Source organism: Tinamus guttatus, unplaced genomic scaffold (assembly GCF_059628265.1).
Source record: "Tinamus guttatus ecotype Peru unplaced genomic scaffold, ASM5962826v1 Tinamus_guttatus_pri_ptg000085l, whole genome shotgun sequence".
Classification (NCBI taxonomy): domain Eukaryota; kingdom Metazoa; phylum Chordata; class Aves; order Tinamiformes; family Tinamidae; genus Tinamus; species Tinamus guttatus.
The window spans coordinates 513,911-531,868 of record NW_028288619.1 but is presented as its reverse complement, the minus strand read 5'-3'; the positions used below and the strand labels follow the sequence as shown (position 1 = coordinate 531,868).

General features: G+C 39.4%; 1 protein-coding gene across 1 annotated transcript in view; it reads right to left on the bottom strand.

Moving 5' to 3' along the window:
* Positions 1–17,958, bottom strand: part of UBE3D (ubiquitin protein ligase E3D) — a 66,771-nt gene that overhangs the window by 36,212 nt on the left and 12,601 nt on the right. The window contains exons 7-8 of the mRNA XM_010217644.2: positions 17,508–17,616; positions 12,808–12,977 (exon numbers count right to left, since the gene is read on the bottom strand). Of these exons, the coding sequence (XP_010215946.2) occupies positions 12,808–12,977; positions 17,508–17,616 (279 nt within the window). The remainder of the gene's footprint in view (positions 1–12,807; positions 12,978–17,507; positions 17,617–17,958) is intronic.

Below are 17,958 nucleotides of genomic sequence, written 5' to 3'. Positions count from 1 at the left end.
AGATCTCAGAAAAAAAATCATCAGTTAAAATGAACCTCTGCTTTAAAGCATCTGACCTTGAGGAACAAGCCCACAGAGAAACCAGAGTTCCATCTGGGCTCGTGACACCCATGTACATGTAGACAAAATAGAAATTATGGAAGACAGAATTCAACATATTCTGTCTGCATTTCCTTGAATTTGCTTTTTAAAAATCCCCTGTATCATTTTTTACTTAGCTGGGTGCAAAAGCACAACTCACACTTTGTTTTAGTTCACAAGTTCTCAGATAAGACACAAAAGCAGGGAAGTTTAGCTCCTGGGGGCCACTGGTTCTCACTGCTCTTGATATCCACACCATGCAAAACTGCAGGCACAGCCCTTAAGAACAACACAACTGCACACTTCTCAGCAGCAATGCGCTCCTATTAACAGAAGAAGCAAATTACTCTCATCAAAACTTCATGAACACTGCTTTGGAATGTGTTGCTTTAACAGCTATGCTAAGGCTTTAAGCTGAACTTTTGAATTACTCACTGTATCCTAGGTAGAAAGAAGTCCAGTAATTCTGCCTGGAAGCAATAGAGTGCTGTAGCCAGACTATTGCGGAGGAACAATTCACCACGGTGGCTCCAGTTCCTTAAAATACTTTTCTTCCTTTCCACCTTTTGATTCTTTCCTGGATACATTTATTCTAAATTAAAACAGATGGTTCATTACTTCTCTAGCATGTAGCAATAACTGCAGATTATTGTGCTTGAGACGGATGCAAAGGACCCAAAACAGCATGCTGTTGGCATACTGCTAAAATGCAGACTTAGGTGCTGCTATACACTTGCATCAAATATCAGCCACACCACCATGGATCTAAAAAGTTTCCCTTCCCAGCCTGCATTAACAGAGCTCTCAAATGCTGCGGATTTGTTCCTCCTCCGTGCCACTCCTTCCTATACTTCAGACACATAGAAAACAGGGGTCATGGCTCTAACCTAGGCAAATGGGAGTACATCTTCTCAAACAGCATTCACTTTGTGAATGCTATGGCTGTAAAAAAGCCCTATGTAATAATTACTCCATAGTAACTGCTGATGGGAATGATGTAAATGCAACGTAATTCAAGATAAATCACTGAAATCTGGATTCCCCCAGGCTGACTGTTCTTCAATGGATTCTCAAAAGTTTTATAAAAGTTGTGTTCAGGATACAGCTGTTTCTTGGCAGGGACATTAACAAGCTTGCCCTCTGTGCTGCTCTCTGTTTCACAGAAGTTGCAGAAAATATCATTGAGGCTTTTTACTCTCTAAGTTTAATTCAACTTATTCATTGCATTTAAAGCAAGCACTGGGAAAAGGAAGGTATGGGTAACCAGCAAGACCGACAGAGCACTGCCACATACACTTCACCACAGGCGTGATTCTGTGTGCAATCCAGATGCTATGACAGTGTATTGAAGATGATGCAATCATGGAGAAACCAGCTCTGCTCTTGGGACAACTAAGCAAGCAAATAAAGTTAAGCCAGCACTATGCTGGCTCCTCTCTGATTTACCCGCAGCGGACTGGGAAATGCTGTTTTATTTCCATACATGCAGTAGGCCTCCTTCTGCTTGCGTGTGCACTGGCACAACAGATCATCTCGGCCTCTCTACAGCCTTCATGATGCTAGGCAGAAGCCCTGAAAGAAACACATGCAACATTTCTCAGCTCTCTCCTGCATCACATTTCCACCAAACTTCAAGACAACTGATTTCATGGACTATCCCTCCTTTTCCTCCCGAAGGTCAGACTCTCCAATCAAAATACAACAGGAAGACTCAGAATCAACACATTTGTTTAATGTTACAGATTACAGTCATCAAGTTTCTTAAAGTGGAGTTTTAGATGCTGACCGAATCACTCCACCTCAAACAAATTGAACATGATAATGTTAAAATATGTTTCCATTACTTCTCAGGAAGGAAGAGAGGATGGGAAAGATGAAGCTCTTTCGTTTTTCCTGTACAGAGGAAAGACAGATGCACATACTGCTTCAAGGTTATCTGCATTAACCTAGTAAATAAGGCAAAATATGCAGATGAAGGTTAAACAATCCCTCATAGAATATTCAGGTTCCCTGCAGTAAAAATGGGAATATCTGCCCAGCTACCTTCAGGTTTACATTTTTTTCTTCAATGACTTTGGGGGTTGCACAGCTAACTTTCCTGCAGCCTGCCCTGCATCGAGTGACCTTGCAAACAAATTTAATTTTTTTCCCCAAGGAAGCTTCTTGTGCACCTTTTTCCGAGCTAGTTATAAGAAAACCTTGACAAATGGATGCCTTTGCAGGGAAGAGGAAGGGTACTTTCCCAGTTACAGCTCCAAATAAGGCTAACGCACCATAGGAAACCCGGCTTTTCTCGAGTAACACATACTCTTAAGGAATTACAGCAAGTAAGCAGCATTAAGAAATTCTATGCAGCACAAGAAAAATCAGCTCTGAGGAGAGATTCACTCTGGAATGGCCTGGACAGGAGACCTGGACACATCTGAGTGCTGAAGAATGAAGTTATAAAATTATTAATTGTACAGGAGCATTAATCCCTTTGTTAGGGAATGAGGCAGACTTCTTTCATCTTCTGCTTCTTGCTTCAGCATCACAAATAACTTCCTTCTATAATGACAGCTTTTCCACTATATAGTGAAATGGCCTTAACATTCATGCTACTGTCACTACATTTTTCCTTTTTTAAAGCCCCTAATTGTTAATAATACTAATCTTGGCAATTGTTAATAATACTAATCTTGGCAAAACAGAATAAGAATCTCCATACTTTTCTCCATGACTTCAGTTCTGCTTTTATCACATTTCCTTCCTTCTTGAAGTGCACTGTACTGTCTGAAGAGAAGCCTTCTTTGGCTAAACACAGAAAAGATTTTGTCTTTAATAAGGGCTTAGATAAATAATCCCAAATCCCAGTGGACCTCGTTAAAGCAACATCATAAAATTTTTATACTTCCTTCTGAGTCTGGAGTTTGAAAAAAAAAAAAAAAAGTCTACATATCAGCCTGAGCTTATGCTGACTAATGTACCCTTAGGGAAGCAACTGTTGAAATTCATGCGTCTAGCCATTAGAAATGGATTTATAGATCCAATTATAAATCATTGCAGATATTTATTAATTAAGGACTGTTAAAAAAAGCAGCAGTTAAAGCTGAAAACAGGCGGCTATGCTTGGACACTACAAAGGTGACAACGCGTTGGTTCCATGCATCGCATGCCCTGGGAGGCAGTCGCACCACCCTGTTTTGGGTGCCCAATGACCTGATCCATGAGCAGGGATGGGACAGCTGATGGATACAGAGCCCTCAGGCAATCACCCCTGCCTGGATATCTGGAATGCTCATCACTCATGTCCTGAACTACCCTGGGTGACAGTGCGAGCTCTTAAAGTAATCAGAAAGTGGCAACAACTCCATCCAACCATACGCTCTGAAGTGCAGCAGCTGAGGAACTGACTGGAAAGCAGCTCAGCTGCCTGTGCTGTTCAGGCAGGGCAAACAGCTGGGACTAACCTCGGCAACCAACCCAAGTGACTGAAAAGCAGCTGGCTTCTGTGAGACAGTCTGCCTGGATTCCCTCTCTAGCCAGCAGAGAAGAGCAGCGGAGGTGGCACATCCCACAGCCAAGCAGCAAACACCATGAGCTATGTGGCACCCCTTTGCTGTGACATGGTAGTAGTAGCGATACTAGGAGCAGTTATACTGGCTACACTGAGTCCCTAGTGAGGACTCTGGCTACAAACCAGGGCACGCACAGCTGAGCTATTACTAATTAAGACAGAGCTGTACTTAAATGAGTCACCCTCAGACAAGCCCAAGCCTCAGTCCTGCACTCCTGTTGAATCCTCTAGGCAAGTTATGCGAGCTGCATTCCCAGCAGGAGCTTCCAACCAAGTCTCTCCAGCTGCCTTCCTCCTCCTGGCCCTCACCCCCACCATCAGACCACCCCGCAGCCAGTACCAGAGGGAGAGTCTTGAAATCCCTTTCCTAGGGCTACTGGGAAGTAGTGTGCATTTGGGGCCCTGGACTAGCAACAGACGGTCATTTATTTCATCAGAATAATCAAGCAAGCACCATACAAAGAAAAAAAATCAATTAAATCAAAATTTAATGCACTGATGTTCTACATGCCCAGCAGTGGCACGTTCTTTTTCTTGCCCTGTAGCTGAAATCTCCAATTTCCATGGCCAAAGTATTAGAGCACTTGCCTTGATGTTCTCACACAGGTTTTTCACACTAAATGCACCGCATGAAGATTTGCATACGCTCCATAAACCTTAATTCCCTTTTTAAGGTCTATTATACCAAGCGTGAGCTCATTTCTGAAGTTGAAATGCACTTTCAGAACCATATAAAGATGATAATATTTCCAGGCCTCTGATTTTTAAACCTTTGGGTAAAACTAAATCATTTTCACAGTACAGTTGATATTCCAGAGAGAAGTGTGCACAAATACCAAACACTTCAAAACATTACGCCTGAATCCAAAGGGAGAAGTTGGCCTGCTGTACAAATAAGAGCTGTAACCACAGTTCACAGAAAGTCTCATCTTGCTGCTCTGAAGTTATTTGATGCCCTTTTTTGGTGTGTGATGTACTGACTTTAGAATAGAAGGAAATTCAGTACTTCAGTTTAATTAGAAGAACGTGAAGCAAAGTAAGGAAAACCACAAGTCACAGAATCAGGTCGTCCTGAGAATTCATCAGCAGCAAACAGTCATTCAATCAAAATATTCCCAAATGAAAGACCAGTTACTAAAGCCATTGGGTACAAGTTGAAACACAGGAAGTTTCATCTCCATGTGAGGAAGAGTTTCTTTCCTGTGAGGGTGACAGAGCCCTGGAACAGGCTGCCCAGAGATCTCCAGAAAAGGAGATTCCACAACCTGCCTGGATGCCACCCTGCACCATGTGCTCTAGGTGTCCCTGCTTGAACAGGGAGTTTGGACTAGATGATCCCTAGAGGCCCTTTCCAACCTCAACCATCCTGTGACTATATGAGAAATAGGAAGGGGAAACAGTGGCAACTAAAACCTGAGCATGAGCAAGGCAGACATTGGCAGAAGACTGAAAGGAGGAGGGAATTAGAAGGAAGGATTAATCTGCATTTGGACAGGTTGAGCCAATGCTGATCCATGAGGTGATGTTACAGATAGACCAAGATACAGTTTGGATTAAAGGAAGTAAAGCAGGCACCAGTACAGTGAAGACTGAAACCTTTGAATTAGTGAGATCATACAAAGAGAATATGCAACAACAGAAAGTAAAGCAGCTGCAGACAGAGTACTAGAAATGCTTTGCAAAAGTAGATAATTAGAACAGACTTTAGATATCCGAACACAGGTGAGAGGTAGAGAAACAAATCATCCTTAAATTGTTGCACAGAAGCAACAACTATGAAGCAGGGAACCTTTGGGCAGCTCAGTGATAAAGTAGGGAAACGGAGCTGCCCAGAAACTCAGTTTTCTGCTAGAACAGGAACTACGGCAGACCCTCCCTTTTATAGTTTATTGTACTTCATTTTAAATGCAATTACATTTCTTGAGAATATTATTCCTACTGGAAGGTTGTGTAGGAATCTCATTGCTCTGATAACTAGAAACCTTCCAATCTCTAATCTAAAAACTTCATCATAATCAACTATATCTGTACATTCTCTCCAACTTTTCCTCAAGATGATCAAGACCTACAGTTATCTGGTATCCAATACTAAATAAGCTCTTGAAGTTTGCCACATCAGAGTCCCATCATACATAATGTGTGACACCAGAAACCCATCTACATAACAGTGTTGAGTAGTACCAACTAATTCAAAGAAGGTTGCAGAGGTGCTAAAATTAGTGTCTTTGGAATTGCTATGTTGAGAGGCAAAAAAGATTTCCAATACCTGGTTTATTCTTGTAAGAATCAGTAACAGTTTCAGCTGTTTCAGAAAAACACAGTTTTCTATAAACGAAACCTCTGTATTCGTAGAGCTTCTCCATACCAAAGAGTCTGTATTTTTTTAATAACCATGTTCAAAAAGTTAAGAGACCTTAATAATGTTAATGACATGCAGCCACTTCTGTTTGAAATACATCAACTGAACAGCAATTCACAGCAATAATATGTAGACAGCTGAAAAGAGGCAGCAGAGAATACCTGTGGGCAGATTTTCAGGTATTATTGCAACCAACAAAGCTGCCACTTGGTAATGATATTAGATTTGAAACACACCAAATAATAAAATACTCTGAAAACATGAATCTTCAATTAACTTTATAAATCTTCAGAGGATGATACTTCACATACCAACATTAATTCCAGCAGATCAAGACCATGCTGGATGCCTTTTTAATAACTAAAATACTTCTGGAGTTTTTTTAACCCTATCCCATAAAAAACAGGGTAGAAGATATTTAGAAAAGCTGGCAGATGTCTAAGCCATACTGTTGTTCCCCTCACAAAACATCAACTCCACTTTTGGACAAAAATGTCCATATTGATCAGCCATACTGCTTTCAGAGAACTAGAATAGCTGGGAATCTAGCTAAGGGGAAAGGAGTACATTGAATGAAGCTACGAGACACCTGACACTTCAACATCTCCATATTGAAATAGAACAGCTCTGTAGGGCCCAGAAAAATCAACTTAGTGGAGAAATAAATTGTGCTTAAAGCCCAACTTCCAGAGCTCTGCTACTGACACTATGCTGCAGCCTTGCTCAGTACCCACTCAGCTGAAGAGTCCCAGTTACAGCACTGGGGACATGGGCAGCCAAGGAAAACGAACGGCTGCAGCCGCCTCCCTGATGACTGAGCTTCAAGCAAAGACTGCTCTGTTTTGCTTTCCTCAGAAAAGCCAGCAAGGCTGATAACTGCATTCCAGAAGATTTATATGAAATTCCTGCCTCCAGGACTGTGGAGAACTCTGTAACGGTAAATCTGCTCAGTTCTACTTTGAAAAAAAAGGAGAAGAAAACAAATGCTTAACAGGTATTCCAGGAGAGCAAAGACTCTGGGAAGAATGAGTGAAGATGGGCATGTCCAATCTGATTTCTAAGCAGTTCTGCCTTGGGCAATTATTTGAATATATTCAACTAAAAATCAGCCGTTTATTCCCTAGAACAGTACCTGCCACCTTTCCAGTGAGATCTCTTCCTTTTCTGTCTCAAACTTCATAGCCACAAAAACATCAACTTGTGCCCATTTCTCATTCAAACTCTCTCTGCTATAGCTTAAGGCCAATATCAAGAGGATTCAGCATGTGAAGTGCTTGTTCCAAAAGACCTGGAATAGACATGCTAGAAAAACACCAATGCCTGATTTTTTTTTCCTCTAAGATGTCCTTCAGTCTTCAAGAAGAAATCAAAGATTTCTGTTTATCCTTGATGGCAGAGCATCCAAATAAGCAAAAACCAATGCCTTATTGTTATGACACAGAAATTCAGTAAAAAGAACAGAAATATCCCGAACAGTTTCAAAATTTAGTCTTCCTCAGAAGGAAGTCATGTGTTTCCAATTTGCTTTCGCCTTACTGATATAGAAAGTATTGCAAGTAAAATTAGCACCCTTAATCATTTTGTTAATCTAAGCGCTATTAGTTTATGCAGCCTGTCATGGAGAAATACAATAGAAACACAAACGGAATTAATTTAAAACAGACCAAGATCCTAGAATTCTGTAAATTATAGTTTGAGGTTCAAGCAGTTCTGGCCAGCAATCTGCTTAAGAGACTTTTCTAAGGTCTCATTAGACTTGCTCAAATGAATCCTGTCATTTGAAAGGCATTATAGGAGTTGAGTATTTACAGTTTCCAAGTGAACTTGAAGAGTCTTTATATTTCTGTAAGAAACAAACTAGGTACTTAGGTGAAAAGCTACTATAGTTCGGCTTGCAATCGTAAAGTTATCTCCTATGGATCATCATCATCACATTTAGGCTATCTGGCTCTCTGAAAAGCAGCGCTATAAGAAAAGCAATATGAATGTAATAGAGATATATACAGACCTTACAGTAGGTCTTGCCTGTATGTGACACTGCCTGTATGTTCCTCCAAGAAACTGGCCAGTAAATTTAACTTCCACATCTAATCAGCAAGAGCAGAGTAGCACATGCTATAGCATCAGCCTAAAGTTTAGGATCGCCATGTCCATGTTGCCTGTGTGAATGCCAAATTGTTTCTCACCAAAACCCCTAATATTGCTTTTACAGAAAACTCACTGGAACAAGCAGGAGAACAGTTTTAAATAGTTCTTTACAGCAACAGTAAACTTCTGGAACTTGCTGTCAAAGGAGTCTGTGGAGGCAGGCAGTACCAGGAAGAACAAAGAGAGGTTATTCAAGCAGATGGTCAGACACGCTAGGAGATACTAAAAGCAGCAGAACAAGTCGTACCCTCCAACATCCTCAGTGCAACCACTACAGAAGCTGTCAGTGGTGAGGCTCACGTGCTTCCCGAACATCCCTTCCTCATGTTGGAATCAACAGATTGGGCTACATGGAACCATTGTCTGGCCTAGTTTGGTGTTTCTTTTCTTTTAATGATCTTTTGACAATGAAATTAACTATGTGAGAAGGCAGCTGTTTCAGACTATGAATTGATTTCAGATAATGGTGCTTTTAATCCACAAGTTTTTCACATCCAATTTCTCTTGCAAGCTCTGATACTCCCAGAGCAGCTACTGCAATATTACCTAGAGGGCCATGAGTAGTAGTAAAATTGCGTTTACCTGGGATGCATTTTGCAGATAAATAACAAATTACAATGAAAACATACAAGCCTGAATTATTTTTATTCCGCCTTATTACAGAATCACAAACCCTGCTTCAAAAGCATATTAAACATGATAAACATGCTCGAGACTTCCTATTTTTCTAACAGGATTAGCACATAAGTAGTAACTCAGTAATATCATTAACAGTCAGTTGCTTTTTTTCACATGACCATTTATTAGGTATGTAGCATTTCATACTTCTAATGAACAGTACAATAATAAGGCAGTGTAAGATGTGGAGTGACATACGCATTTCCCATTCCATACAACAAGAAAGGCAGACTAGGTGAGAGTTGGTTAAGTACAGTCAGGATTGGGGATCCATTTTTACCAAAGCAGCCAGAGTCCTCCCTCCTCTGACTTCAATTTGTTAATTTTCAAGGCAGACTTCACTTGAGCAAAAACATCCACTTAAATAATCAGTCCAACATGAATTAGAATATGGTTATCCTTCTTTGAGCAATAACCCAAGATAATCACGCTTTTGGTGAACACAGGCTTTATTCCAACATTCCCCTCTCCCTCAGTTAGTGCTTCTAACACTACTTATATTTAGAAATATTAAAATATGATAACACTGAGGAGTTAGAGATAGAGATGACAGTTAATACCTGTGCTGAGGAATAATAATGACAATCTTTAATTACCATGAAAGGATGCTGGATGTGGCAGATTTTCTTTGAACACCTCTCCTGAAAGGAGTTCTTCAGAATATACTGGGGCCAACCTTTCTCATGATCAGGGGAAGGTGATGGGGAAGGATGACCCCAGTATATCCTGAAGAACAAATCTCAAACTAAAAATGATCATTCTCCACAGAGTTTTCATCTCTTCCTCCAAAGTTCAAGCAAAGTTCCAAGCATTCCAGAAGGTGCATCTTAAATTCGGAAAGGTCTTTTAAAAAAAAAAAAAAAAACTCTCCCATCCCAAGTCTGCCCTGCAACCCTGACTGACTGTAGAGTGCTTCTCTCAACAAGCATTGCTCAGCTGTTCAGTAAGCTCTTTTAAGGCAATTCACTTCCCCTATGGCAGCAGTTCTCTCCTGCCCTCCCCCAAGCACACAATGCAAAAAGGGAGCAGAAAAAGGTAATCTGAAATAAGAAAAATCCTTCACACTTCTTTTACAATCATATCCATCCACTTAATCATCACAGAGGTAACACAGTATGTTTATAGTATGAAATCATCTTAGACCACAGAAGACTAAAATTGTGGTCACTCCTCATCCAGGCAGCTCTTAGCTACCTGCTCCCACATACTTTCTGCAGACAAGAGTTACTGAAGCACTGGGAAAGAGCACTATTTTAAACATAAAAGAATCAATGAAACACTGTGTCACTGAACAAATTCCAGGCTGAATTAGGATATAATTCAAAGCTTTTATGAAAGATGACTTACTTGACAGCCACATACTGAATGAAAGCCATTATTGGGACAAAAACAACAACATCCTGGAATCCATCAGGAACACAGCTTCATAAGCAGCTCAGTATATACAGACTCTTGTGCAATCATAAAAGCGCAACAGAAGCATTGAAATCACAAATTTCAGATTTCAGCCACAAACTCAATTTTCTACCTTATTCTGTCTCTCAAAGTAATAAAAACACAAGAACACTTTTTTGAAGTCACCTTTCAACTCTCAAGTAAGCAACAAATTCTTAAATAGGAGAAGGCTTCTGCAAAAGCTGTAAGCCATTTAAGGCAAGAGTCCAGAAAAGAGCGAAAAGAGACAAGAAGAGTTATCAATGACTTTTTGACAATGCTTTACCCAGCACACTACTATACTTCTCATGTACCTTCACAAATCACTTTCTAAGGTCAAGTTGTGGTTGTATGCAACTATTTTCTTCATGCATTTTTATAACATTCTGACTTCAGCAACATTTAAAATTATTACTCCCAGCAGCATGTGTTACTTGACAGGAAGATCTCTTGTTTGCACAGTAAATGTGCAGGTGGAAAGAGAGCCTTTCTGAAAGAAAAGTGGAGGCCATCGACAGATCATCTCTAAGTGGTGTAGTTTGGAATCCTGTGAGGATAGAGCAAGGCAAAAAGCAGAATCCAGCCCTTCAGGAGAGCAGACTTCAGCCTGCTTGGGAATCCATTTAGTAGAATCCCATGACAGACTGTCAGAATGTGACAGAATGTCCTGGAAAGGAGATGGATCCAAGAGCTTGTTGATATCCTCCAAACTCAAGAATGGTCCATCCCAACAAGCAGGAAAACAAAAAAAGAGATTGGCTTTCTATGTGGAGGAAAATGAAGTTCCTCACCAAACTCTAGCATAAAAAGCCAGTGTACAAGAGGTGGAAGCAGGGAGAGGAGACTTGAGAAGAACACAGTGAAACTGAGCAAGCATGCAGGGATGGGGTTAGCAATGGGCTTTAGCCCACGTGAAGTTTAAACTAGAAAGGGAAGTTAAGGAGAGCAAAAATGGCTTCTCCAAGTGGCTAGGCAAAATCCTAGCCTAAATCAAATACCTTTCATTTTGAGAGCTGGTACTTTTTCTTGTAATATCTGAGAAAATTCAATTCTAAGAATACACAGTTTAAGTGTTAGTGTTCCAAACTTACCTTTTAAAATAAAATATTTTCATTTAAATTACAGAGCTTCTCTAAGGCCAAGTTTTTAAGCTATGACTTTAAAAAAGATATTTATTTCCTCTTACATGAATAACAATAGTACTTTGCATGATAGGGTGATCTGCTCTTTACATTTTAGAGCTTCAAATTCTCTGAGTGTTAGAGAGTCAACTACTCAGTACTAGATCTGTCCCCTTGCCTCCTTCAAAACACACACTCCACTGAGGAAGCAGCCCAAATAAGCTAAGCAATATTCAGGACAAATACTATGAATCACATTCTGAGGTACACATTTTTCCTATTAAAATATTTAAATGCATATACACGTTTGAATGAGGCAACATTCTTGTGCTGCGAGTTCTCTGGCATAATGTGTATTGGTACTGAAGCTAGAGGGAATGGCCTCCAAATTTTTAATACTCATGTACCAGTTTAGAACTGTCATAGTTTCAAAGACCTCAAAGAAAAAGTAACAAATCCAAACTACTATTTAAGTTTGACCTACACAAAACTAATCCTTTCTTCTCTCACTGCAAAGAGCAATAAGTTATGCCAGAAATCCAATTTTGTCACCTACAAACACTGGCAAATCAATATTCTCACATCTTTGCTCTTTGGCAGTTAAAAGCTTAAATTTGTTAGACAGTTTCTTCCCCTTCCCTCTTTTCATCCTGCCATAAGGTAGGGTTCAAAGCCTGCAGAAATCAAATACCCTTTATGAGGGTGGGTTTGAGTGGAATGGGACAGACGCACAAGAAAGTCTTGATATTGAACTCAAATACCTTCCTTGCCCCTTCTTTCTCCTTTCCTCAGGGCCTCAATTGTTTTTGAAGTAATGCAACCATTGGGCTGAAACCAAGTTACACGTACACAGAGACTACTTTGATAATTCAATGAACTTCCCTCTGCATCCCATCTAAGACAATCCTCCTGAGGTCTTGCATTACTGCTATGGCATTATTCAAACTCTGCCAGGCTACATGAAACATCCTTTAACAGTGACAGTGTTAAATGCAGTGTTCAGTACATCTAAGGTCCAGGCTCATGGAGATGCTGCACCATGATCCTTCCAGCTTCTATCAAGACAGCTGGAAAAAGGACCAAGCTTGAGAAGTGTACAGCCAGTTAATATGTAGGAGGAAAAAGAATGAATGAAAAAGGGAGCATATGATTTTGCTATATGCATGGAGACATTTCCTATCATCTAAATTATGTGCATGTCAGAATAACATAACACTTTCACCTAGATTTTAATATTACTGTGCAAAATTGTAATCACCAGATTCTCTCTGGTGATTTTTTTTTTTTTTTTAAAAGCAAGCAAAGAGTATGTGATTTTGAAAAATACACTTCTAAGGTTAATGGACTGCCCCAAGGAAAGAAATACTTTTGACCTGTATGGCAGAAAGACTCAAGGTTCAGAACGCGAGATCAGAAAAGGCAATACTCACTCCTTATTCCTGCTTTTAATGCATGGCTGGTAAAGAACCTTGACTGCATTCCAGGCCCCCACTGGTCCAGAATCAGGCTTCAAAGTATCTCCAAACGGTGCAAAAACATAGCAGGAGGACAAGCCTCCTAAAAACTCCACCAGGAACGTGTCAGAATTTAAAAGCCATATCTATTAAAAAAATAATTTCTATTACTGAAGATGACATCAATTTCAATTTGTTTTGTTACTCCGATCCTAAACCTGATGTAGTATAAACAACTGATACTAAAGCCACACTTAGTGAAGTTTCTTTATATTTACTTGTACATCACATTAATTTCTAAGAAGGTGCAACCAAACTGGAATTGATATTTTACTTTCACTGTTATTAGTAGAGTTTGCATAGACCCCATTGGAGATGAACACAGGCTAATACAATAAATTGATACCTAATTTAAGATACCCCTTTTAAGATCACTATGTCCATGAATATGCCTTTTTGTGAAAGCAGCAAATTCCCTTTGAAAACAGAGAGGAAAAACAAATGAACAACAAAAAAACCCACGCCAAACACACACATAACCTAAGCCTCCTGTTTCAGTACGATTTTTTTTTTTTTTTTTTTTTTTTTTGAGAAACCTGAACTTGTTGCATCATATTACTTATTTAACCCTTGTGTGCCAGCATTCCAAATCAAATTCAGGGCTTTCATGCTAAGCACTGTACAAAATCAGCCAGGCCTTTCCCTTACACACAGTCTAAGAAGTGATCTTAGTTACCAAAGGAAATCAATTTCTCAAGTCTTTTGCTGCATTAAATGTTCATTTACAAAACATCTATCAGAAAACAGGACTTCAGCAGTTGTGCTCACCAGAGACTAATCAGTTGCTTCTCAGGACCTAATCAGCTCCAAGTAAAACAAGATACATGACATCAGGTAGCAAACCTGTAAATCTGTAATAAGGATGCCATGGGAGAGAATGGGAAAGAGGAGAATTCCTCTAGGATGCACACATGAACGATAACAAGGAGCTGCACTACAGTGGCTGAGCCAGTTGCTCCGCATCAGTTCTGTTCTGGTAACCAACAGTGCACATGTATAGTCTCAACTGCAAAATTGGCTACCGTAGCTCAGACCACCACACATGGTGCTTTAGGCTGAGTATTGAAGAAATGCTGCAGAAAACGGGGAGAAAAGTGACCAATACACACATGTCACTAGCACTAAGCTTAACTTTAGCTAGAGTTCCTTACTTTTGCAAGTATTAACACTCCCCACCAACTGCCCTTTGAAGGAATCTCTTCAAACACTTTTCAGAAGGTGTACACCCTTCAAACTACTCTAAAGAACAGTAATATCTGGCTGTTGCTTTCAAAGTTCTTATGTAGTCTACACTGGAGAAGGAAACTGATCCAGCTCATACACAAGGGGATCCATTTGAAAAGTGCTGCCATCACAAGGGATGATCTGCAAGTCTGCCAGTGGCACTCAATCACTTGGCCAGAAGGCATCTTTGCCTTCATCCAACAAACAGCTGTTAATAAAGCAATTAAGTCATTAGGGGGAAAAGACACTTGGTTATGAGAAAATTTGCACATAGTCTAGAACTATCAAATTCTGAACTAAATCTGTTTCTTTAGATAGCATTTTCCATCCTTCTGCATGAATTATTTTCTGATACTGCTTTTTGTCTGGATGAACAATAAAGCACCAAGTCTTTGACTCAATGCATTTCAATATTTCTGGCTAACATAGTTTCAAATCTATGTTCTAAATCATTTTGATGGCAATATACCTTTTCTTCCTCTCTACTACTTTGTATGTCAGAGTCTCCACCACCACATTCCTTTGATGTTAACTCCAGTAAGAAAAGAATCACTACAGAAGCTCATTCATAAAGTTTATAACATTGACTGTGCAGATTGTTGCCCCCTTCTCAAAGGAGAGCAATAGAAGAGGCCTTTGTTAAACATCCTGTCAACATATTCCTAAAGAGAATTGCCATAAGGAGCCCCAGTTACCTTTAGAACTCGATCAAAGTAGATCAGCTAGAGGGATGATCTACAATTTAGAGACTAGTTCCCCAAAATCTCAACTTGTGCCTCCAGCCTTCAGCAACCTGATGACAAGTTAGTCATCAATTCCATTTTAACATTGTTAAGAAAAACACTTATTTTCTTGTTATTTCTTTCTAAGTAACTGCAGATATTACCATTACTTGTGTCATCACACAGGCTAGTAACTTAACAGTCATTTTTGTTACCATTTCTGGCCTCACACTCCAACCATACATGAAAAATGAGGTCTCCACTCTAAGGTGCCCTTAAGACTTAAGATTAAGTCTACTTTACATGACTTCAGTGTAGGGAACTCTCCAAGACTGGAATAGAGAGAGGCTGCAAGCATCTCTTCTTTTAGGGAATGTAAACAGGACAGAGAAAGTTAGCCTAAGCAGAGGAAACTGTATAGATGACTGACTCAGAGAGGGGGGGGAAAAAAGTGTTTTCTTTACTATGTCTTAAAAAAAGATCTAAGTCTTCAAAAATGTGCTTTTCAACCAATTAAAGCGATAAATTAAAATATCTGCAACTAAACTATTTGGGTAATATTGGGCTGTGGAGCTGCTGGAGAGAGCCCAGCGCAGGGCTACAAGGATGATCAGGGGCCCGGAACATCTGCCCTATGAGGAGAGACTGAGGGAGCTGGGCCTGTTCAGCCTGGAGAAGAGAAGGCTGAGAGGGGATCTAATCAGTGTCTATAAGTACCTCAAGGGAGGCAGTGAGGAGGATGGTGCTGGCCTCTTTTCACTGGTGGCTACCGACAGAACTAGAGGTAATGGCCACAAACTGAAGCACCAAAAGTTCCACATGAACTTAAAAAAAAAAAAAAAAAAAATTTCTTAACAGTGAGGGTTACAGCGCACTGGAACAGGCTGCCCAGAGAGGTTGTGGAGTCTCCTTCTCTGGAGATCTTCCAAACCCGCTTGGATGCCACCCTGTGCCACGTGCTCTAGGTGACCCTGCGTGTGCAGGGGGGTTGGACTAGATGATCTCTAGAGGTCCCTTCCAAACTTGAGCATTCTATGATTCTATGTTCAGCAATACATGGATACGAAATCAGTGACATGAGTACACATAACACTTGAAACTTTTTTCACAATATATTTTTTTAAACCTTAAGTACAGTGTACACAGGCAAAGCTCTGTGTACTCACATGAGAACACAAATACTGTGAACCACAACTTTTGGATTATTGTCAAAATAGGTAGCACAACTTGTCCATGATGCATAACTGATGAGACAACTTGTCTGACTTGACTATATACTCATAGCCTCAAGCAACTTTTTTTGTTTGGGGTTTGTTTGTTTTTAATGTTCAGCTATTTGTAACCATTAATTTGAACAGTGCTTGTATTATAGATCCTGTGGGCAGAAGTATGAGTCCTTAGACTTAAGCCACTACCCAAATACCGTTGGTGTTTATTCAGCACCTAGAACTTCATCCTGGCCACAACTAAGGGATTGCAGATATTAAACAAAACATTGCTCATGTTACAATAAAAATAAGCAACATTAGAGATATTGATCAGAATCAGACACAGGTAAGTCTCTAAGCTGGTTCAGTCCACTCTGAACATTAGTGTATTGATATTACTCTTATTTGAGTTGCATTTTTGCAAATCTGCTACATAAGGCAATTTATGTTGAAAGAATCAACTCATTCTATGTAAACTACTGGACTTCAGTATCAGAATAATCAGTAACTTGGAAACATAAGTTGGAGGAAAACCACCACAATTTTCAATGATCCTTCAACTAGATTAGATATAATAATGACTATGGACTGCTCATGAGACCTTATTTTGCCATTGCAAAAGTGTTGCCTAGTGATTGCATAAACGCTATCTTGGCACTAAAATATATTTAATGGCAACAGGTATACACTTACATCAGGATTTGAGTGTTGGAAAGTTATAGAACTTGTAATGCATATTTATAAAAAACATTTTAGATTGCCCATCTCTTCTTGTTTATGAATCGCCCATGCAAATGAAAAAATTCCAAGTTGTGTGTGTATATTCCCTTCATGAATAAAATCTTGCTATACTAAGTGCCTAATGTTAAAATAATTCCAGAATCAAATCCCCATCTTACAAGTCTGAAAAATTCAGCTGCTGCTGCTTATGTATAAAGCTTAATCAAGTTTAACAGGATTAAAACATTAAGTATAACTGGCAATTTTGTTTTTGTCTGCACTTCATTTTGCAGTGCAATGTGTTAGACTATATCAGTAAACTGCTGACTTAAGACAATATTTGTGAAATATGCTACATAATTTGATGGACTTCAATGATTAAAGATAAACATTTGAACAAGAAGCTGAAAGCTATATTATACAAGTCAAAACCTTAATCTTTCAGTATTAGCTGAGTAGCAAACACTGCTGTTTCTGTCTGCTTATTTATGCAGCAAGTTTCCTTAGGACAGAAACAGCAGTTCCTAAGGAAACTTACTGCATAAGTAGTAAAGATTTCTGCATGGACATCTATTTAAATTTAAAAAAAAAAATGGGGGAAGTTTCTTACTTGAAGCAAACTCTTCAGAATTGTTTAGACAAAACTATTGAGATTATTAATCTATACAGTCCGGCATATTATAAATAATACATTGTAGATGGTGGGATTCATACACTGCATTTCTTCAACATAAAGGCTTACCAAAATATAGACTTTTCCATCATTCCCTTTTATGCTGAACCTAAACGTGCTTTTAGCAGAGGAAATCTCCACAAGACACTGAGCTATCATGCTCTGTATGAACTGAGACCTGTGGAAGAATAGAAAATATATTGGCAAAGTCAACTATACTGATCAAGAGTAAGTAGCCAAGCAAACCATTATGAAAATAACTAACGTGGTGGAAATGACATTAAGATAGAGCTTTCATCATCTTTGTCTGCCCCAAACCAGAGCACTTTGCTGATCTATTAAAAGTTACAGCTACAGGAAAAAAAATCTAAACTGCCTCCAAACCCTTATTTTGATGGACACCAACTGTCAAAAGCAGAAAAACAGCTTTTGTCTGTTGTACTTTAGGTACATGAACACAACAAGGTTCAGAACAATGACACACTATCTCAAATAAAATTTGAGAAAGAACTTTAATGCA